The sequence below is a fragment of the Manduca sexta genome, chromosome 4, assembly GCF_014839805.1.
Source record: "Manduca sexta isolate Smith_Timp_Sample1 chromosome 4, JHU_Msex_v1.0, whole genome shotgun sequence".
In the NCBI taxonomy this organism is placed as follows: domain Eukaryota; kingdom Metazoa; phylum Arthropoda; class Insecta; order Lepidoptera; family Sphingidae; genus Manduca; species Manduca sexta.
In genome coordinates, this window is record NC_051118.1 from 4,737,001 (window position 1) to 4,760,482 (window position 23,482).

The 23,482-nt window shown below is 36.1% G+C and overlaps 2 protein-coding genes across 3 annotated transcripts in view; both read right to left on the minus strand.

Moving 5' to 3' along the window:
* Positions 1 to 17,885, minus strand: part of LOC115443013 (protein tyrosine phosphatase domain-containing protein 1) — a 45,572-nt gene extending 27,687 nt beyond the window's left edge. The window contains exons 1-6 of one of the 2 annotated variants that reach the window (XM_030168279.2): positions 17,787 to 17,885; positions 14,915 to 15,131; positions 8,353 to 8,535; positions 5,255 to 5,335; positions 4,616 to 4,731; positions 3,512 to 3,634 (exon numbers count right to left, since the gene is read on the minus strand). In XM_030168279.2, the coding sequence (XP_030024139.2) occupies positions 3,512 to 3,634; positions 4,616 to 4,731; positions 5,255 to 5,335; positions 8,353 to 8,535; positions 14,915 to 15,060 (649 nt within the window). In that variant the 5' untranslated portion in view covers positions 15,061 to 15,131; positions 17,787 to 17,885. Of the gene's footprint in view, positions 1 to 3,511; positions 3,635 to 4,615; positions 4,732 to 5,254; positions 5,336 to 8,352; positions 8,536 to 9,230; positions 9,340 to 14,914; positions 15,132 to 17,786 lie in introns of those variants that run through there. The other variant, XM_037440944.1, reaches the window with a different exon arrangement.
* A 228-nt stretch (positions 17,886 to 18,113) lies between these two features.
* LOC115443012 lies at positions 18,114 to 22,102 on the minus strand. The gene is made up of 4 exons (XM_030168277.2): positions 21,839 to 22,102; positions 21,105 to 21,155; positions 20,618 to 20,890; positions 18,114 to 19,090 (listed from the first exon to the last, which is right to left on the minus strand). The coding sequence occupies exons 1-4, from the start codon at positions 21,840 to 21,842 to the stop codon at positions 18,993 to 18,995; spliced, it is 426 nt and encodes a 141-aa protein (XP_030024137.2). The 5' UTR covers positions 21,843 to 22,102; the 3' UTR covers positions 18,114 to 18,992.
* Positions 22,103 to 23,482: the final 1,380 nt, after the last annotated feature.

Sequence of the window (23,482 nt, forward strand, 5' to 3'; positions counted from 1 at the left end):
TTTTGCTATGATTTCAAAATTATTTGTTAAAATATTATTATGATATTATTATCACATTTACAACTATTAAATAATTAACAAATCGTAGAATTTCACACTTCAAAATATTATACTTTCCGACGCTCAGTAAAACACATATTATCCACAGCACCCAAGTCAAATATAACTCCCATATCGTCTGCCTTACCTTAGCCAAAATATTTTATATTTATTATTATTATTTTGTAACTAAATAACATGTATGTGTCACCTAATTTGATAAGTTGTATACACTTCTATTTGGATTCTGACTAGCCATTAGATCCACTGTAATGTAATTTAGAGAATTATTGTCAGTAATCTGTTTAGTGTATCTTTATAAATAAATAAATAAAAATAAATAAATTCCAATACATTTTTTTTATTATATTACGAAAATATCCAATTTCTTTTCTTAATGTGGGCCACCCCACTGTATATGTAAGCAGTTTCAAATAAATGTAAAACGATATTCTTTAAATTGAGTGAAGAATACAAAAGTTCAAAAAGTCAGTACGGTAGACAAATTAATTTCATAAATAATCGTAATAAGTAACCAAGGAACCCTAGTTTTCTGCATCGGCGTGCACTTATATTACTAGTTGTTAAACTGATATTCAATACGAGTTTATTCAGACTTCTTTATAGTTTAGTTATAAGATGTCGTTTTTAATCTCTGTGCTGAACATATTTCTATATATTTTAATGATAGTTATAGTATTTTTTATACTGCTGGCTATAGTGTTTGGGGGACTACGGCTATTGGTGGAACCGGTCAAAGGAGTGTGCACGTCCGAAACGAAACTGCATGGGAAGGTTGTGCTCATTACTGGTGGAAACACAGGGATTGGTTTAGAAACTGCAAGAGATATAGCCAGAAGAGGAGCTAAAGTTATCATCGCAAGCAGAAACGTCGAGATATCCATTGACGCAGTCGAAGACATTATCAAAACGACTGGAAATAAGAACGTGGAACACTTTCAGTTGGATTTATCCAATTTCAAAAGTGTAAGGCAATTCGCGGAAGACTTCAATAAGAACTACGATCGTCTGGATATTCTGGTGAACAACGCGGGCTGCGGGGGACTCAAAAACCGACTTACAAAAGACGGAATCGACGTCGTAATGCAAGTCAACTACTTCAGTCATTTTCTTCTGACGTCATTGCTAATGGATAAACTTGAAGCGTCAAAACCGAGTCGGATTGTCAACGTATCTTCAGTTTTACATCATTTCGGGAACGTCACACAAGATAGCATAGACGGTTGTAACTACAAAACCTTTTGGAGGAGTTACTGTACAAGTAAACTTTGTCAAGTTTTGTGGACGAGGGCGTTGGCTAAGCGGTTACCTCCAGGCGTGACGGTTAATGCTTTGCATCCAGGAATAATAGCTACAGATATATTCAAACGGGCAGAGATATTCAAAGGTATATTAATGTTCTATATAAGAGTATTCTTTAAAAATGTTGTGGAGGGAGCTCAAACTACGATCGATGTGTGTGTCAACGAAGAACTGGAAAATATTAGTGGATTATATTTTCAAGACTGTAAGTTGTGTGAAACTTCTTCGTCGGCGCAAGATGATGATCTGGCTGAGATGGTTTGGAAAAAAAGTATATTGTTGACTAAGAGCCATTTTCAATAAACGGCCCCAACCGATTTTTTTGATCTATCCCAAAAATTACCAATAAGAACAAAGCTTTTTTTGACAAGCTTACAAATGTGTAATTTTGATTGTTGCTTACTCTGAATTGGATTGAAGATTGAGATTGGGATCGTTTATTGAAAACGGCTGTTAAGAGTATTTATCAAAATAAATGTGGTTAACAAAATAGTTTTTATGGAATATTACGAATTTTTTGTCTGTATTTCTTTTATTTTATAATAAACTCATTCTATCAAATATTATATAATGAATATATTAAGAAAAATAAAAAAATCGTGCTGATACTTGCTTCATTTAAATATAGACTAATGCACGATAGCTGCTAAATGTATTTTGTATCTCAATTCCTAATTAAACATGTTGAAGAAATATTTCTTTACTTTCTGGAACTCCAAAATTAATGGAGATAGTGCAAAGGTCTGTATAAACGGGTATAATTGATTTCTTTAACTTAATATTATAAATGCGAAACATCTGTGAAAATGTTTGTTACTAATAAACACATAAACACTAAACGGATTTTAACGGAAATTTGGCACATAGACCATATCTTGGGTTAAACATAAGCTAATAGAATTTTAGAATTAGATTTTTTAATAGATTAGTGTCGTATAGCTGGTGCTATGAATTGCTATATTGTTTCAAGGACTTTGTAGCAGCAAATGTTTTCCACGCGCCTAATATCTAGTTAATTTATAAATGTCGGTCATGAAACATTAGGGAATTATAATAATTAACCTCTTTGCTCCAATAACCTGATAAGTCCGACAAATTATATTTTTGTAGGGGCACATGGCAATTCAATCTGTGTATCATAAAAGTTGTGTTCTGCGTCTTGAGACTGTGTGGGAGCGCGCCCGGCGGCGAGTGCCAAGCGATCTTCATCACGCGTCATGTTACTCACATCATTGTTGACAGTACTGTACCACGTCTTGCAAAGTATTAAGTAATTGTAATAGTGTAAATTTAGTAACCAATAAAGAATTATTAATTGATTACTTTAGAAATTTTTATTTGCAACCTTCTGAGACAAGCGGAGCGTTATAAAGAACACTCAATATCATAACTCATAAGCTCCACATTTTATTTGCTATCGAAATCGTTTTTTGGAAAAATACAATCGAACAAGACGTTGTTCTATTGTATTTTTCCAAAATACACAATCTTTTAAGCATGTGATAATGAATTAAAAAGAAATCGTTTCAATGTAATTATTTTTTGGAAGTTGAGAAATATTTGTGCTTCGGTGGCGTAGTTGTATTACGGTACGACTGCAGTACTGAGCCCTTGGATTCGATTCCCGGGTCGGACAAAGTGATATTGAGTTTTTTTTACTCGGTATCAGCCCAGAATCTGAAATTTGTGCCCGATATGAAAATAGGCTCGCCTCCTATCATATCATGGGGCAGAACACACTTGGGGAAAAGTGCCCTAGTCACCATTGCCTACCCTTTCGGCGATGATGTATGATGTTGTTTATTTTCTTTGATACCTAGTAAAAAGGTAACAATTAAATCACATCCGTTTTCTAACAAACATTTAGAATATTAATGTGGCTTCTAGCATGATCAGAGAATATCCACGAAATTAGTAATTGCTTGAGTTTCGAATAATAAGAGAGAATTCCAGAGCCCTAAAACATCACCTCCTAGTCCTATTACTTCCTTTAAAGCCAGCACTGGACAGCGTATATAGAGCGTATCAGCCACTGAGTTTTTTTTTTCAAATTAATCGACTAATGGGATGTTTTATTATCGAATTGTAAGAGATCAGTCAAGAGTTTCCTTAACTGGTGATCTACTTGCTTAGAATAAAGTTTTGTTACCTGCATGACAGTGTATAGCGACTCTTCCTTCCTGCAGGGCGAAGGAGACGACTTTAGCCATGTCGAGGAGGCCGCTGAGGCTCGCTTCCCCATAGTCAGGCCATGCGAAGTTGTAGTAATAAACTGGAATTAATTTTTCCTGATTAATACTTCCCTAGCCCAATGTTACGGGCTGTATTTATACTTACATAAACTTATACGCTTATGTGGTCGCTATCCGGGCGGATATAAAATATATTCTACCACCAGTTATGTGTCATAATTTTCTCATTGGTCTAAAGAATGGCCATATCGGTCATCAGTTTCAATACTGCACTATTACAAACAAGTACCTTTTCCTTCGAATCACGTAAAACTAATCTCACCAATCAATTAACCAATAGCTCTCTCGTATGGGAGTGGTCGATTGGGTAGTTACCAATATCTATTTCTAACATCAAGCAGTGTTTTTATTTTTTTTATTTATATTTCTTTGAATGACGAGACGAGCTTGCCGTTCGCCTGATGGTAAGCGATACGACCGTCCGATCTTGAATTTTTTGGAGGCGGGGCATAACCTCGATAATGCCGCCCCCGACCACCTATATTTTTAACTTTGCCATCATAATCATCATTTCGTGTCCCTCGGGAAATAATTTATGTTTGTAATGTTCTGAATGTCTCAGTAGTCAGTTTGAATTTGCCGCCCTCTGAATTCGCCGCGCGGGGCATAGGCCCCGGCTTGCCACCCCCCATAGATCCGGGGCTGACCCATAAATAGTAAAAACACCATCCGACACCTTGAATCATACAGTATTATTTGGTATTCCACTGCGGTCATCACCCTGAGACATGAGTTGTTATGTCTAATAAGATATAATAATGTCTAGTAGTTACACTGGCTACAATGTCTTTCAGACCGAAATAAAACAGTGAATACACACTGCTGCTTGGCGGCAGAAATAGACATTGTGGTGGTACCTACCCAGGCGGACTCGCACATATGAGAGACCTACCATCAGTAAAGTGTGTATGCACTGTTATGTTCCGGTTTGAAGGACATTGTAGCCAGCGTAAGGTTCCAGTGTAGGCCAAATACTTGATACATCAATGATGATAACTCACTATCATTAGCCATGAAGATGGCAGGGTCGTAAGTGAAGCCAGAGTTGGTGAGGGGCGGACCGCAGCTCGAGTGCTCTCCAGGAGTTTGCAGGTTGATCACTGTTCGGATGCCCCAGCTGAAAACAACAATTACGGTTCAAACAAAGAAGGTAGGTTTAGTCATTTTGGTATCAAGTATCAAGATTCGAAGTTAACTTCTCGAGGAGGCAAATGCTGCTTCAGACTTAGAAGGTTGCCTGGATATATTGTTTTGACTAATCACTGTTTAAGGCCTTGCGAGAACGCTGACAACTTGTCGAGAAATACTAATAGGTACACTATTATAAAACTGATAGACTTTATCACTGCTCATCGCCATGTTTGTTGCATGTTTGTTTGTTACACGGTGAAGTTTCTGAACATACTGAAACAGATTATACAAAAGCATTTTGAACAGACGAGATAGTTTATGAAAGAACTAATTAAACAATTTACCGACAGCGTTTAAAAAGTAAATTGCCTTATTATTGCCTTAGTATTTGAAAATGTCCGATTTTGTATCTAAAAGCCGGATATGTGATAAAGAAATGCAATATTATGGCGTTTTGTGCAAAATTGTTTCGATATGTTATACCTATTGTATGTTTGATGTTTAGTTACCTATGGAACTGCTGCACGATGTTCCTAGCCGCGATGTTGGCGGTGCTGGGCCGCGCCATCGCGAGGATGTCCTCGGTCACCCTGTCAACCATCATAAACCTTTATAAAATGTATAGCAAATTTATAATTCGCGTCCATGGGATTATTATATGTACTACCTACATAAGTATCAGCTCTATATTATATATACTGTCCCACAGCTGGGCACGGGCCTCCTCTACTACTGAGAGGGATTAGGCCATAGTCCACCACGCTGGCCTAGTGCGAATTGGTAGACTCACACACCTTCGACATTCCTATAGAGAACTTCTGAGATGTGCAGGTTTCGTTACGATGTTTTTCTTGCATAATTGATTTGAGACAAAATTATATGGTAGTTTCTTATTTAAATAACTTTGTTTCCCGGCTTTAACCGCGAAAAATCTCTTGTTGATTAAATATCCCTTTGTATATTTTCCATTGTTCGAAAGAGCCAATTATTTCAATAGACAAAGGCATTACTTTTTATTTAATGAACGTTTAATAATTTCACTACGGAATTAAACCTGATGTGACATAGTCCTTGCGTTCAAATAAAAAAAAACATTATACATAACAACAATGCATGACGTGGTAATACATGTGTGTGACGTGTGTTGTCCTTGTTTTTCAAACGCAATTAATTTAAATATACGTAATATTAATAATGTTAAGTACAATTTAACTGCAGTGTTATTAGGTCAGCACTGGGCATGTAACGAATAAAGGAAAATTTCAATAATTAGCATAAAAGTAGGCACTAGTCACGCGACAATCACATTTCGTATTACAGTTTTTAATATTTCAAGGATATAATTAATGTTTCCTGATATTACTAAGTTTCGCCCGTGTCTGCACACGTATAAATTCGTTCTTTGTAAATAAGGTAAACGAAAGGAGAGATTTGGCTTCCCATTAGTGAAAGAATTATCAGGATCAGACCAGTAACTTTAGATTTAAATGCTTGAGAAATCAGAGGCGGCCTTTGGGGCAGGCGAATCGGGTAACCGCTCCAGGGCCTCGTGCTTACAGGGGCCTCGCGCGGTGCCTTGGCATTTTTATGGTTTTACCGACGACTATTAAAACCGGCATACTTTTTTTAGCCCCGCGCACGGCCCTGCGGCGATTTTTGTTTTGCTTTCGCTTGGGGCGTCGCGTCGGTTAAGACTGTCATTGCGAGAAATAGATTGGAAGCCGCTGCTAATGATAAGAATTTATCATGCTTTAATGTTGTAGAACCATTGAATTAATATGAATGGAATTATTATATCCACGGAGGTATATTCATCTTTCTGCAATTACGGGTGGTGTGATTGAAGGACAGCTTCGAGTAGAACATCCGTAATTTCCTTAAGACAGATCTACCCCCGTCGACGGAATAGTCCCCCTGGCCTAATTTATATCCTTAAGAATTAGTAGGTATTCAGGAAGAGTGAAAATTTTATTTTAAGCGACTGAACAACATATTGTCGCACGTATTTAAAGCAACCTTTTTGTATGTATTTTGTCGTAGTAAAGTGTAAACTATTCCAAACTTTTTTGCTATACAACGTGTATTTGTAGTTCCGTGCTCGTGGCAAAGGGTGTGAAATATTAATGAATCACGTCAATTGGTCAGTGGGTGCATTGTTTTCATCGGTGACATTTATGTCGGCCTTGGACTAGATTGATGATTGTGTTTTCAAAAGTACGATTTCTAATCCAAAATTTAATTGAGGAATAATTAGTTTTTTATTGGTAAATCGTAACAAACAAAAGGCGTTTTTCTATTTAAAATAATAGGTTTTTTATAAAACAAATGCACCTCACCAAATTTCGGAAATTCTTATGGAAAAGGTGCATTAATTAAGTCTCTAATGTCATAACGTTGCAAATACTTAGCGAATTTAAAATTAAATTATATTATAAATATGAAAATAAAGGAGTCTGTTACACCGTTTCATATTATGATAACGATAGGAACTTGTTTACATAGTTTCATGTTATGATCGTGAAAGGAACGTGTCCGAAAAAAATGTTCTTTGTATTGAAAACTACGATAATATGTCCCCTAGACCGTTCAGTCACCGGCACACACCGTCGCGTGCCATGCACGGACCGTCAAAAATTCTCAGTAAGAAGAAATTGGTGCCGCGCGGTCCATGCGTCGCACGCGACGTTGCTAGACAGTTATGCATAGGTATAAAACGCTGTCGCTACGTTCTAGTGGGCATTGTAGTCTGTGCCGTAGGTCTTACGTGTCTGATACGTTCATAACACGGTCATATTATGATCCTGTTGTAGATAGACTCCTTAACTGTGTCGGTCGACAACACACTTATTTATTAATATTATGTTACTAATATTATAAAGGCGAAAGTTTGATAAAAAATGTTTGGATGTTTGTTAGAAGTAAACGTAGAAACAAATGTGTTTGAAAAAATTGGCGCAAATTATGTCTTATATTATATAATGATTTCTTATATTTACGCGAATGTTAGACATTGAAATTAAACTAATTTTCCGGATTCTATCGCGGTTTTTTGTTTTTTATTTTTCTCCCGACGTTTCGAAGACTTTGCAGCCTTCATGGTCACGGGGGGGACTGAGGTGTTGTTCATCCGTAAAGTCAAAGTTACAATATCTACCTACAGATCGGACCACCAACAGCTAAAATTTTAAAAAGTTGTATAATTGTAAAATGTAGGTAGATATTGTAACTTTGACTTTGCGGATGAACAACACCTCAGTCCCCCCCGTGACCATGAAGGCTGCAAAGTCTTCGAAACGTCGGGAGAAAAATAAAAAACAAAAAACCGCGATAGAATCCGGAAAATTAGTTTATATTATATAGGTAAATTTTATCTCCGTAAATTGTTCCAATCGGAAATAATGGATTTTTAAAATTGATACCGCCGGCGTCGTACAATGTTCTGGCGATTTTCATAGCGGGAAAGGCTTGTCACACATGCAAAACGGCCAGCAACTGTATTTAATGAGGCACTTTGCCTGACTCGAGATTCGAATCCAGGATCTTAGAGCGGTGGTCATTTTGCACACGCAATGCAACTACGCCACCGAGGCAATACCACATTTCTTACCAATCAGAGTACAATCCTTGTATAGCATTGACCCTTTGCTGCGGCAGTTCATACTTGCATCTCGACCCGCCACAGAACAACGCGCATTGCAGCCCTGGTGGCGTGCTGGTGCGAATCCGTTCGCCTAAAGCGCTGTACAGCGCTGCGGGAGGGTGGTTGATCCTTCTGCGGGATTCTCTGCTCCTGAAAATAATTAATTTTGTGAAAGTTTTTTTTATGATTATACAATGTTAACATTTATCAAAAAATCTACCAAAAAGATGGAGAAGATTAACTCATGATAGAGATGAGTGGAAGAAACTAGGGGAGGTATATGTCGAAGGACAAGCTGACCAACAAACTGGTTGCTGAAGAATAAGAAGGCATTTTTTTGCATTAACTGGTTCTTGTACAATAAGTTAAAAATTCTAGTATACTTGATCGGTCAATTAAGGCTTTTATTATTATTATTAATATTTATTATTCATTTAGAGATGTTGGCGCTGGCTTTTATTATTATTAATATTTATTATTCATTTAGGGATGTTGGCGCAAAGATGTTGTGGGCAAGGTTTTGGTATTAAATACATAGCTCACATTGTATCCAGTGTAGCTACTGGACATAAGACTTAACATCTCATGTCTCAGAATGACGAGCGGAATACCAAAAAATACTTTGTAATTCAAGGTGTTGGATGGTGTTATTACTGTTTACGGGCGGTCGTATCGCTTACCATCAGACGAACGAAAAACTCGTCTCGTCATTCAAAGCAATAAAAAAATCTTTTATACACCGCTCGGGACTTTGAGTCGTTATTTTTCTTTCTGGAACTCGCGTCGTTTAAGCCGCCACTGATGGATAGTGCAACTAATCACTTAGTATTTATAAAATAGCGCACCTGTCCAAAAAATGAAACCGTCGGTAATTATTAAAATTGATGCTAGATTTCCGACGTTCCTTTATGAACATTATTTTGGACATGTTGAAATACGTGCACTCATAGGCAATGTTCCAGTCGTACTGTCATTAGGGTTTCTAACCGGCGCGGAATGTAGTGCTATGTGAGTACGGTCGGCAAAACAGTTCAAGTAAAGTTCTTAGGAAATATGTTGTATTTTTGGCTTTATGGTGTAGTGCGGTGGTTTTGGTGTAAAATGATTTTTTTTCTACATACAATTTTAGTCAGGATAACATTTTAATCAAAGATAGTAGCGGCCATAGCACCGAAACCCACAGGCGATGGGACTAAAAAGAAAAAGTCCACAGCTAAGCCACCGCGCGAAGACCGGCCGCTTGCCCGGTTTGTCCCTTCTCCCTTTCCCTAAAGGCCACCGTTAGTCAAAAGAATGAACAACTAGCCGATTATAATATACTTCCCTTTGTGAAGCGTTCCTGCTGCTCAAGGAAATGAATGTTGACACTATTATTACTTATTGCAACATCGTTCTTTTCTGTGAGTGTTTGTATATCTTATTCCATTCTTTATAATATTATTTACGGTAAAAATATTCAACTTTTAAAAACCATGACAGTAATTTGGTAAGTAAACTTACTACAATCTAAAGTTTTATTAGCATCATATTTTTTTTGCTGACGTTACAATGTACAGCTGAACACACAAATGACCGTATGAGTGCCATATTGTGACTGATGACAATTGTGATTAAAGATAATACACCACGCACAACAGTTCACCCGTAAATAAACAAAATTGACTCTAAAAGGTTCATATACAGGGCCCATAAGGGGCGGCTAGTTAGGAAAATGCTCAGAGTGGCAAAAATGATGGGAAGCATAATTGAAGGCGTCAGACGGTTCCATGGTCCTCAAGGTGGACAGATGACCCAATAAAAGACGTAGGAGGTCGTTGGATGCAGGCCGTTTGCAATGGGTCGATCTAGAAGACTGTGAGAGGCCCATGTTCAGCAGTGGAGAATCTGTGGCTGATGATAATGGTGACATATTCGTAATAATCTAATAATGCTATATTCTCATTGAAATCGATAATATTTTAATATGTATCGAATAGTATATAGGAAATACAATTTGATAAAAAGTCCACGTAGGTAAATTTTTTTATGTCGTGTATTAGGCATCAAGAAATATTTTTTTTCAAAATTTTTAGATAGATTAGGACAAAGGCAAATTTTTGTAGTTCAGCGTTGCTTCAAGTAATTTCTAAAATGAAAGTTTTTGAAGGAACAGGCAAGTGTCAACCAATCTACTCTTGTTAAATTTCTAAGTAACTGTCAGTTTTATAGTAATTCAATCCAATCCAATTTATTTTGTTTGGCTGTTATAATAATTGTCGGAAAACAAAATATCAGGTCGTTCGCGCCATTTTATGTCGTGTGTTAAATATTATAATTGACAGCGTCTGTGAGGTGCCTAAATGGTCTGGCGCGTGATTAAGATTTTTATCAATTTAGGGTACTTATTTATTTACAATTTAGGGTAATTATTTATTTACAATTTAGAGGACTTATTTATTTATTTATTACTCTTTATTGTACTAAACAGAAAAAAAAAATATAAAGACAAAAAGAGAGACAAAAGGCACATGTACAAATGGCGATCTTATCGCTCTAGGCAATGTCTTCCAGACAACCATGGGTTGATGATACTTATTTTCATAATGTATAGAAACTCATTGGGTATTACGAGTGTGTACATTATTATATGAATTTTAGGTGTTTGGCTTCACACAGGCAAAGCATAGCGTGTATTATGGAAATCTACTGACCTATTTACTAAAACTCGAATGTTTTTTATACCAGTCATGCCACAAAAACATTTCGTGTTTATTAAGGGTAAGTAACATAAACATTCCATAATTCGATTAACAGCGCGTGTTAATTCAAAAAGCTTTTAATGTCAACCTACCTACATTGAAAAAAGTATTAAAAAATTTTGTCATACATTTGCGAATAAATAAGTAACGTCAAATTATCTCTAAGGACTAGTCGGTTCGGAAAAAAACTTGGTAAATGGTATATTTACCGCTAAGCAAGTACTTTTTGTTTCAGGTGAAAGCAAATTATCAATGCCATTACTGAGCATGTTATAATAACAAATACGTGTCTCTTTTAATGTAACTAACTAAGTACTAAATACAAAGGGCAACACATGAACAACAACATGAACGCTCATAACACAAAAAGGTACTATGTGTTTATTTTACGCACACTACAAGAGTTTTTATAAATGTATGAAATTTGGCAGAACGAAAAGATTATAGGTAGCTACGAGATGCGTCCGTTATGAGTATATTATGTCTAAGGCAGCGCGAAGTACTTTGTGTAATGTTATTATTTTCTTAGCGGCATGCGTGTAATTAGTTTAGGAACGGTTCCGCACAGCTACCTCATTGCAACAAAATACCCTGGGGCCGTCCTGTATGCGCCGTTGAAGGCCACCGCAGATTTTGGTTGGTATGTCGGTGTAGGGCATATATAGGGACTCGGTTCTATTCACGCTCCGGTTGTCGACATTGGGCCGTAAGACCGGTGAAACCAACATAACCATTCCACTTAAAATTTCGTGCTACACTGCTAGCGTTTATACCACGGGGGAAATAATGCGTACAATTAGCTCCTCTCATTATCAGAGAATCAGAGCAGTTGCTTTAAGTTTAAAAAGGTCATACCCACGAGAGGGTAGCCTATATTTCGGCTGCAGAAATTGCGTGCGTGCTGTGTAATTTATTATACAACTACAAATGTGTACAGATAAAAAACAACGCGACCCGTGTCACGCGAACTAGTGCGTGGTTACTGGGGTGCACATTGGTCGATAACAACAAATATAGGACAAAAAAAATAAATTAATTCTTGCTTGAAACTTTTTCTTAATTATAAGTTAATTAGGAAATGTGGCATAATATGAAATACAGTCTGGATTTAGCCTAGGGCTGCGTTTTAGTGGCGAGGAGTGAAATTTTCATAAAGGGTACCCGGCACAACATAATATAGGTATTAAGATGCATAAATACGATCTTTAAATCGTTCTTATGATAATTAGATTGTACATAAATCACTAAAGTAGGTAGGAATCGGTTAAATGGACCCTTCGCCACTGCTGCTTTTTATTATGTAAAAAGGTACTTACTACAGTGAGTTATCTAGGAGAGGTTTAACACGCGGGCGAAGTGGCTGACAAAAACCTCTAGATGAAACGATATCAGATTCACTCATTGGAGGACATGAGTATAGTTGAAACTTCATAAGACCTAGTTACCTCACACATGATCATATTGTGTTTGGTTAGAACTTATTTTAAAAAATATTAATTTCTCATACTTAACACAGGTAATAGGAATATTCATTTCAAAAAATAAATAGGTATTCATAATGTAATATCTTTTACTAATAAGTATATAAAGTAATATAGCATTAGGGAAGTATAATAGAATCACTGACATGCTGAGTGACGTGCGCGGGTGTTGTGCCCTAAATATAGCAGCTTAGCACTTCTGAATAAAAAATAACCGCCTACATTTGATACAAGACGGAAGTCGATTCAATAATATTCCGTATATTTCGCCGGATTCAAAAGGTTGCTCAAGCTTTGTGTTTAGTTTTTTACAAATGTAAGGTATGGGGCGTTTCAAAACAAATATTGTTAGTCCGATGGTTTTGACATTATAATTGTACCAACTGAATGTGACATTTCCTGTTACATGGAGTAAGTCAGGGTGCAAGATTCTGGCGACTGTCAAGAATGTCGACTTATCTAAATAGTTACTCAATATTATACAAGGTGTTGCTTACGGCTGCGAGCATGTGAAAATAATTTCCTGCTACAATCGTTCCGAAAACCCTGTACTAGTCCAGTGCATTTTAATTGGAAAATTACTTTATAAAAAACATTTTCCGCATGGGAGCCAATTGGGATAATGTAGCCTATTTAATCCTGGTTATGGCCTATTCGTGTGCCAACTTGCATCTAAATTCGTTCAGCGGATAATGCGTTTACTTCTAACAATTATTAAAATATTTGCATTTATTATATTAAGAAGTGAAAGTAAGATTATAATTATAGAGAAAAACTGCTTGAAAATAGATTAAAAAATATTCTTCGAAGTTTAAGTAAACGCCTCCATATTATAATAATTTCATATGTATCAGCGAGTTAGACATTGAAATAAAATTAGTTTTTAAATAAAAAAATATTATTGTAAAAAGTAATTAGATATTGTAACGGGGTTTTTGGTCGATCAACACCTCAATCCGCCGCGTCACCATGAAAGCAGCAGTCTTCGAAACGTCAAGAGCAAATTAAAATATAAAAAACCCGAAATCTGAAAACTAGTTTCATTTCGACGCCTTCATATCGTTCTATATTTTAACACAACAGCGATGAGGTCAACCGAGCTAAGCCCTGAATAATTTCCTGGATTACAGCGACGTTCTTGGAACGCACCACTGTGCAATTAGCATGTATATTGTCGCTCGGCTCACCCTACGGCTTACCCTATATTTAAATCTCAGCATTAAAGTTTTATTGCCGCGATTATTTCTGTAAACAATAGGAAATTCTATTGGATAAACAAGAGAATCGATAGCGACTCATATAGGTGTAAATCTAGCTAGAGTAAAAGTACCCCTCTTCTTGCGTGCGTTTTCTATTTTAGGCCGTTATCTAGGTAGACCAGGCTGTGGCCTGTGGACTGGGGGCGTTTGGAGAATTCCACCATGGTATCCCCTGCCTGTCGTAAGAGGCGACTAATAGGGGCCATCGGGGGGTCGCCGGCGGGCAGCAGGGGGCTGTCCGCCGCTGGTGTAGGTTGTGCATGCTTAGCACATTGTGGTGACCCCCGGGATGGACGGCAGTGTGTAGTTGGCCTCATGCTGCCGTAGACGCCGAGGGCGTCCTTCGGTGCGGGGGCTTCTGAGCCCCCACCCATAGGAGACGGGCCGCAAGGCGGCACCGCGCAGGGGCGGCTGGGGACGAAGACTTAGACAACTCCGTCAGAGGAAGCCCGCAGCCGTTCCTAATGCGCCGAAGAGGGCTACCGCGGAGTTTTAGCTGGTAGGCCGTGCGTAGGTTAGTTGTACATAGGGACTCGGCCCGGCGCGGCGGTCGCCCGAAGGTCGTCATCAAATCCGGGCGGCTCAACGCCGGGCCGTAAGGCACGGTTACCCCAGCATAACCGCTCAAGTCACCCCCCACGAAGGCTGGGCGGTAGTAATAAGGGACTTTCTCCGCGAAACTAAAAAAAAAAGGTAGACCAGGCTGCATTACATTGTATCCACGAATGATATATAGTCGCCGTGGTTTCTCTTTGAGATATTTGGACCTTACTATAATGTCCAGTGTAGTCGATTTGTTTCAAAAGAAAATGACGCTAAAATTCTCTACCTTATATTTAGAGCTTAATTATTTATGTACGTAATTTAGGCATTATTATAAATGAAAACTTATTCCGCATTTCTTGAGCAAAAACAAATAGCATAAGAGGCATTGTTGGAGTTTTGATAACTCTAAAGGCCAAATTCAATTTGCCTTTTTAAGTTAGAAATATAAGCTAAAAATCTGTAGAATTTTGTGCAAATCATGCATTATAAATAAAAATGTTCACACCTTCCCGAATTTTTCCCGTTGGTATTGTGTTCTGGAGCCACTCTCCTCCTCACTCGTCTCCTGCAGAGCCTCGCACACACGTTCCTGGCGAATCCCCACCCTTTTCTCAATGGACATTGGCTTCTATCTCTCACTTCTTCGTTCATTCTTTTAATTTATCCGTGAGTGGTGTTTTATTGTAAAAGTTTTGCTAATTGATATGCGATTGCGAATCTTTCTAAATATTATGGTTTTGTATTTATTATTGTATAACTATTAATTGTGTTTTATTTAATATAAGTTTTCCTTTGTTATTTATATGGATGATTTGAATTATGTATTACATAACCATGTTAAAAAAATAAATGCTAGTTGTATAAAATCAACTACACGAAATGAAATACACGCTCATGCCTTTTATCCCCGAAAGGGTAGGCACAGTGCAACTGGTGCACTCATTTTTATGATGTGATAGGCGGCAAGCCTATCGCCATCATGCACAAATTCCAAACTTCGGGTTTAAACTAAGTAAAAACATAATATCACTGCCCGACCCGGGGTCGAACCCGAGACTTCGGCACTGCAGTCGTATTTTAATACAACTACGACACCGAGGCATAAAAATCATATATTTCGAGACGTACCTACAAATAACTCTACTAGGCAGATCATATAGAAAAGACGTACATTTATTTGTGATCCGATGTTTTATTCCTAAATTTTATCTTTAGGTTTGTCACTCACGGCCAAAGAATTTACTTTTATTGACCATTTTACCTCAGCTTTAAATACCAGGCATGTATTTTTTATACTGTTTCTCTGGCGTTTTTTTTAGAGGATTTCGGCCTTAGTCCACCACGCTGGCCTGGTGAAAGCCTTAATCTTATCCTATCATTAAACAAATGGTAGATACCATGGACGCCGGGAGGGGTGTGCAAGGGTGCTTGTGCACCGCCCTGTCCGGAACAAATCACAGTAAAAATAACTGAATGGCAATGAGAACTATCCACTACAGAGGTTATATTATGGATGACTATATAAAATACCTGTGCGATTGATGTTAAAAAAAAAATAAAAAAAATGATGATATGTATGTACTACCTACTGTAATCTGTAGATGCAGATGCACCTCCCTAGAAATAATCTTAGCGGCGCCCATGGTAAATACCATAAACTTATTGACAAATGGTTACCGCCTACGTCATGAACGTTGCATTCCGTACCACTTTCTGAATAATATAGCGGATATCGACCGCAATACCTACGCCTGATATGTTATTATTTTCAAATCACCTTCAGAAAGCTAATGAATGGAAATATTTATGTCATCGTAATTAGATTTTACCCTTGATTTAGATACTAGAGTATAAACGAAAAGTCCCGATTAAGAATTGTAAACGACTTATTCGGTTGTATTCCTCCAGTCCCCGGGCGGAACAAAAAAGATCCCCAGTTTTAACCGTTTCGTCGGTAAGATGGTAAAAAAGGTCCTATAAGGCACCGCGAGGCCCCTGTAAGCGCGAGGCCCCGGGCGGCTAGCAGGTTAGCCTAATCCTAAGGCCGCCTTTGCCCATAAGTCTTCGCCAATTTCCGGGAATTACTCGTTAATAGTCAAAATGAGGCAGGGTTTTTAAAGTATGATTCAACGGTAAGAAATTTTTAAGTAATAATATAATTTGTCTTAATAATATAGGCCAAGATACAAGTACGTACAATATTAATACAGAATACTTTTACCTTGTATGTAGGATACTAACATTATTTTTCGAACGTTTTATTCGTTCGCTAAAATTTGGTTTATATTGTAATAAAGGTATTATTAAGGCGATACCTCAAGGTCCATTTTCATACATTTTGTTTCACCTTTAATCTGGGTAACTAAACAAGTATTGGCAAGTAAAGAATTTAAATTCACGTCTAGTTAGTGATTAGTTCTCGCAGTTGAAAGAAAAACGTAAAAATAATTAATAATCATGGATATTTCGGCCTTTAAAATTTAATATGACGAAATTTTAAAGGCCGAAATATCCATGTTACCGGAGATGGAGTTTGTAAATAAAAATAGACGACCTGTTAACGCCACAAGAAAGTAAAGCCGGAAAACAACTAGTACGTTTTATTTTTATAGTATATTAGTTATAATATTCATTGAGAATATTATAACTTTTAAGACATATTGTTAACTATATTTATGAGCATTTCTGAAAATAAATGTACGTAACGAAATAATTATTACGAAATATTGATACCTTTTTGATCTCATCTGTTTCTTACATTCATTATTTATATTATTTGATGAACGAATCACAAAAAATAAATTCGTAACAATTTGTTTTTAAAAACTATTTTGTTATCTACATTTACTTTGAGAAATAATTATATATTATTACTAGGTATGGCTGTTTATTGACTTCTATTAAACTTGATAATAATAATCATTAAATCACAGGTGATTTCACATAACATTTAGAAGAAAAAACTATTTGCAGTATTGTTTGTGCTACGTATAGTTTATAGGTAATGTGACTTTAAATAAAACGATAAAAACGCACAGCAAAAACATTGCAAAAATTATTAATATATAAAGGGGATTAAAATTCACGTATCATTAAATACTTTATATATAGTAGTATTTCCCGCGGTTTTATCAAATATTCCATCTAAAAGCATAAATATAAAGTCAAATAAAGTAACGTAAAAAAATATTTGGTAACAGTAGGGATACAATATTTAATTTTGTTTTAAGTTTGATTTATTGTTACTATGATTTTATAAAAATGTTTATTATGTTAAACAAAACACAAATATTTCATTGATAATTTTTTTCTCCTTTGCGATGGTTAAAGAGGAATTAATCGTCTTGCTTTAAAATTAAATTAACTTGTATGCCTACTTATCGCGCACACTTTAAACATTTATAAATATTGATAGTATTTGGCGGGTATTCGCGCCTCCAATCCGCGACGGCTGCCGTGGGCTTACTGAATTTACTAAGTTACAACATCAAGTCGGTATCGACTACACAACTATGATACGGTAGGGACGCGACTTCTTAATCATTATTGACTCATTGAAAGATTTATTTACCTTCGTCTAAACTGTTGTCATAAAGAAAAAAAAAATCATTTGAGATATATTTTTTAACAATTGATTTATTTGTTTTTGCATAATGCGTGGGTACATTTTATCATAAGTGAGACTGATTGTAATAAAACAGACATTGGTGTTAAATAGCTTTAATAAAAATCATATGATATGCTTTACTATGTAGTTAATTAAGATGTTAGTAATAGATTCACGAGATATTGCACGAAAGAAAATATTAACAATAATATAGGTATGACAAATGCCTGGATATTGTTATATAAAACTTCTTCATTCAGATACGTAATATATCCTTATTAAGTAAGTTTATTCTTTTTTATTTTTTTGTTATGAGTATTGGTTTATTGAGTTACCTATGTATTTAAGTACTCCCAAGATTATATGTTTTTTTGAAAACAAAATCAACGTTCAACATAAAATCTCGTCTATACGGAGTAATTGACGCTAGTCATAATCGTACGCAATTATTCTCACAATTATTACTAGTAAAAGTTTTCTGAATACTTGTCAAAAGTCTCGTATACCCGGGCGAAAATTGTCCCAATGCGCATGTTTAGACTTGATAACGTTTTAAAGCAATACTTGCTTACAATAATTGCTCCGTCTTAATGACGCTTTAGTCTATATCAAAGCTTTCCGTTTGCGCTCATATATTTTTTTATCTTACGTCCTTATTCAAGGACATTATTTATCTAAGGACGGAGCATTAGTGTGGTAACAAGTCTGTTTCTCAGCTTTTTTATCTGACAGCTTGCTGTTTGTTCAGCTTTGTTTTTCTGACAGCCAACTAGATTCAAGTTGTATCTCAATATTAGCCAATCACAACGGCCCTATGTCTACGCACTGCGAAGGCTGCCATGCCGTCAACACTGAGAAACAGACTTGTTATCATAGCAAAGATATAGCTTAGATAAATAACGTATATGAATAAGGGGGCTAGTCTATATATTTTAAGTAATATCTCCTCTACAAGCACTGTGTATTGCAGTTAGAATTAAGGTAGTTGACATTTCATCTTCTTGGTATAACGGTCTTCCTTGCACACCTGATAGGGCATGCATTTTACTCCCTCACAGTCCGTCCACGCGGTTCCTGGAACATATATTAGTGTTTAACACGATACAATATGCACATTAAAATTACTAAATACCTTTAAAAAATCCGTCGCTTTCAATTGCAACGCACAAAGTATACCAATTTGTGTTCTTATGAATACACATATATAAATCCTGAACGCTTGTCTGTTTTACGCACATTATAACTTTTAGAAATGTGTGCATGGTAATTAGATTTTGGCAGATAGGAAATATCAGACGGGTTCTTTAAATAATATGTCTAAATCAAATGCCAAGGAAGGTGCTTAAGTATAGTGTAACAATAAGAATTATTAAATATATTATTCTTAAAGATTCATCAGTTTTTATACGCGAAAATATTTTTTTGAACAATACTATAGGGACGCATAGTGCGTCCGAACTCAGTATTGAGACTTTCCCGCCTTCACACCCACCACTACAACTCCTGTAAGCCAGGATCAGCAGTGGCACGCATTATGACACCGAACGGTGAAGCTCGCCTAGTCTCAGGGAATACTGATTTGTCTTGACCCGCAACGAAATTAATCAAATAGGAAGATAGGGAGTTGGAAATATTAATTGTCCACTTCCCCTATAGCAAAAAGGGAGACAAATTATTGTACTAAGCATTTTAAGCTCAAATATAGGTCGTTTACAACTACATAAGTCAATTGTAAAGCAAAAAATAAAAATAAAACGAACACAGTATTGACAATATTATAGTTTTCTTTGGCTTTGTTTATCCGACAGCCATCTGAAGTAACGTATCTGAATATTAACCAATCACAGCGTCCCGTTATATCCTACTAGGGAGGCTGTCATGCTGAAACTACTGAGAGACAGACTAAATCATAGCAAAGCTCGTAGGTTTGTAAAGTTTGAAAGTATGGGCGTTAGATATTAGATACGTCATTATATTATATACTCTTACGCCTGTATTCATTGACGTTATTTATCTAAGGATGGAGCAAGGCTGTGATAACGTGGATGTTTCTGGGTATGGCAGCCAAAAACGTCTATGAATAAGGGGATATGCCTAAATACCGTATACAAAAAATATCACTCAGTATAAAATATTCCATACTCCGCGTAACGCTTTGCTAGCTTGCTAAATTATTTTACTTATTTAGCCCTTAAGAGTTATTTAGATATCTATAGGTTTGCAACATCATTGAACAGGATAAATTGTAGCTCTTATTATATAACATTAAAAGGTATTCTATATTTGCTCAATGGTTTTCCCATTAATTATGACTTGCTTGTTATATAATACATTATGATGCAGAGTTGTTATTTATGCTTTGGAAGGATTTTTTTTGCGTTCGAGACCTTTTAATAAAGAATTTTCTATCATATGAATTTGCAACTGAAACATTCTGAGAATTTTTTGACACGATTTGTCTCAGAGAGAGTTGACATTGGTATGCTCGGAACATAAGCGATATCCTTTCATAACTCAAAAATTATGCAGCTGTCTCCACAATCAGATAAGGTAATACTACAATAAGTAATGTAAGTTGTTAAATTATAAATAAAAACTTACCCAAAGTCAGTGCTAATGGTTTTCCAAAAGCCTTGTAGCCCGAATTATCATATTTTCCATAAGCCTTGTAGCCAGAGTTGTAAGGATTGTATTTATCATTAGATTTATGGCGGGAGTTATCCTTTCCACTTCCATAAGGGTCCGGGTATGTACAAGAAAACGAGTTAGAATCATCAGGACAGCATATCTGGTTGTTTTTGCGACAATCGTAGTCGTCGCGGCATATTGGGGTGCGATGCTGGACTTTGTTTTTCGGCGGGCAACGGGAAGCAGCTGAAAGCAATTGTTTTAACTACATACTTCGTACAAAGAGGCCTCTCAGAGGCTATTAATTTTTGCACCAGATAAACAATATTGGCTGTAATTTTTTTTTATATCGAATGAAAAATTGTTGCTTTAAAGATATTTATAAAATTTATGATTATTTAGCGAAAATCTTCAATGTTTAACATTTAACATAATAGTAGGATTGTTAAGTTTGACTTACCAGTTCCGCATACAACTCCCAGAAGCAAAACAATAAATAAATGAAGGAGTTCTGAAATAAAGAAACTTTTGTTAACTGTTTAACTTAGGACCGTTTTTCTTACTTAGTATATTATATAGTGTTAGATTATAATTGATGTTTTCAATTTACGGAGGAAATGAGATATTTAAAAAATCCTATGTGTAAAGTAAATATAAAACAATAAACAAAATTTTCATTGCAAAATAGTTATTTCGTTCAATTTTATGTAGAAGCTCAAAGAAGTTTACAAATAATAAATAAACAATAATTAAGAGGTAAACAAAACTATTAATCAATGAAGATTGCAAAATATTTCTTAGGTTTATTTGAAGTTTTTAATTATAACAATATTTTACAAGTTTTTATTTAACTTGCAATGTTTGAAATCAGTCTTAAATTTGTTATCACGAGGTTTTTAGAGTTGAGGATTTTTATTTTTTGGTCAAAATATTCGCGTCAAATATTGAAACTGAATTTTAATAATTAAAAATATTACACGTGACACGTCCCTAAGCTGGTAAATAAAGACAAATACAAAAAATAAACATGTAAAATTAGTTGAAAATTTATCAAAGCAATAGCTTTTGTTACAAAATGACCAATAGCCTTGTAATTTTGGAAGTGTGATATTATTTAAGAAAGGGGAAACCGAATAACCTCCTTATAAACCGGTTAAAAAAATATGTATCTAATAGTTGATATAAAGTACTCACTCATTTTGTAATTCGCAGCGGCAGAATATTTCGCCCGTGGCTCTAAACGAAACTCTTGAATGTGTTACGTTAGCGAAGAGAGGAATAATATATAATACAAAGCATGACTGATTTGTCATCCCCACTAACAATAAATTACAAAATATTTATTACTTTACGTAGAATTGATTGAATTAAGTTGGAATTTTGCAGGATAATGTGTACCTATCCAAAGAATACTTATATACATAATTCTATCATAATCCACGAATTATTCAAGGAAAATTTAAGTTATTAAACTTTATACATGGCAGCTGACTGCAAAAGCTTACTTATTTATTATGTTTGTAGAAATATGTAGAAAAATAATCATCGAAATACATTAACACAAACACACAGACAGGTAGGCAGAAATCTTTTTTTTATGCGGACACGGCAAACTGATCTCACTTTACCTGATGGTAAGTGGAGTGGGGTCCAATAGAACGTAGACTGATGAAAGATGATTAACCCTCAGCAGTAGAGATAATTATGCCGGCCAGTTGGAAACGATTATACACAGGCTGATCCCGGAACGCGATACCTATGTGGGACACTAAGGCGGGTTTTAACACCTTGCATACGGTGGTCGCTATCCGGGCGGATATAAAATATATCCCACTACCAGCAAAAGCAGAAGATGTTACTTGAGCACCCACTTTTCATTTTGGGTTCTATACCTTGATGGCAAAGGGCAAGGTTATCGCCATATCAGGGATGAATTCCAGACACCGGGCTGATACTGAGTCGACCCCGGATTCGATCCTGGGACCTCACAGCGGTCTAATACTGCGTAGTAGAACACCAACCCCACCGAGGTAGATTCTATTTATTTATCTAATATAATTTGTGCTGGTATTCGTACGGTAGAATCGGCCTGGGTAGTTATTGTCTATTTCTGCCACCGAGCATGTTTGAGGGTCTGTAATTACTTGGTATTACCGTAGTATTAAAGACGAAATCTAGACCGATTCCAATTAACTATTGGAAACTCTATATCATAAATAAACTATTATCCCTGTGTTATATGTATACTATATACTGTGCACGAGTCTCCTCTACGACTGAGAGAGATTAGGCCTTAGTCCACCACGCTGACCTAGTGCGGATTAGCAGACTTTGCATATCCTCAAAATTCTTATAGAGACTTTTTTAGGTATGCAGGTTTCCTCACAATGTTTTCTTTTACCATTAAAGCAAGCGATAATTCACAAAGAATATCACATCATTTAGAAAAGTCAGAAGTGCGTTGGAGCCTTTGGTTTTTAAACCTGCGGACATTCGTCTCGGCAGTCCGTTCCATATCCGAAAAGGTTATTTCAACACCATGGCAGTACAATTATGCGTTAATTGTAAAAAATAAACAAATGTAATAAGTCAAGCATGCCAACGAACTTTATTTTGATTTGTCTATTTTCGTTGTAGACCGGAGGGTAGCAGTTAATATCATTTTAGGAAACCTCATGGTGAAATATTGAGAAGATGTTGACTGCATTGAATGACAAGACAAGCTTGCCGTTAGCCTGATAGTAAGCGATACGACCGCTCATAAAAAGTAGGAACACCACTCAACACCTTGAATTGCAAAGTATTGTTTGGTATTTCACTGTGCTCGCCATCCTGAGG

What these genes read in the sequence shown, in the direction of transcription:
- LOC115443012 (XM_030168277.2), bottom strand. An exon ending in GGGAGTTGTATGCGGAACTG is followed by an intron (nt 20,891 to 21,104) that starts GTAAGTCAAACT and finishes AATTGCTTTCAG; the next exon opens with CTGCTTCCCGTTGCCCGCCG. An exon ending in ACCATTAGCACTGACTTTGG is followed by an intron (nt 19,091 to 20,617) that starts GTAAGTTTTTAT and finishes TATATGTTCCAG; the next exon opens with GAACCGCGTGGACGGACTGT.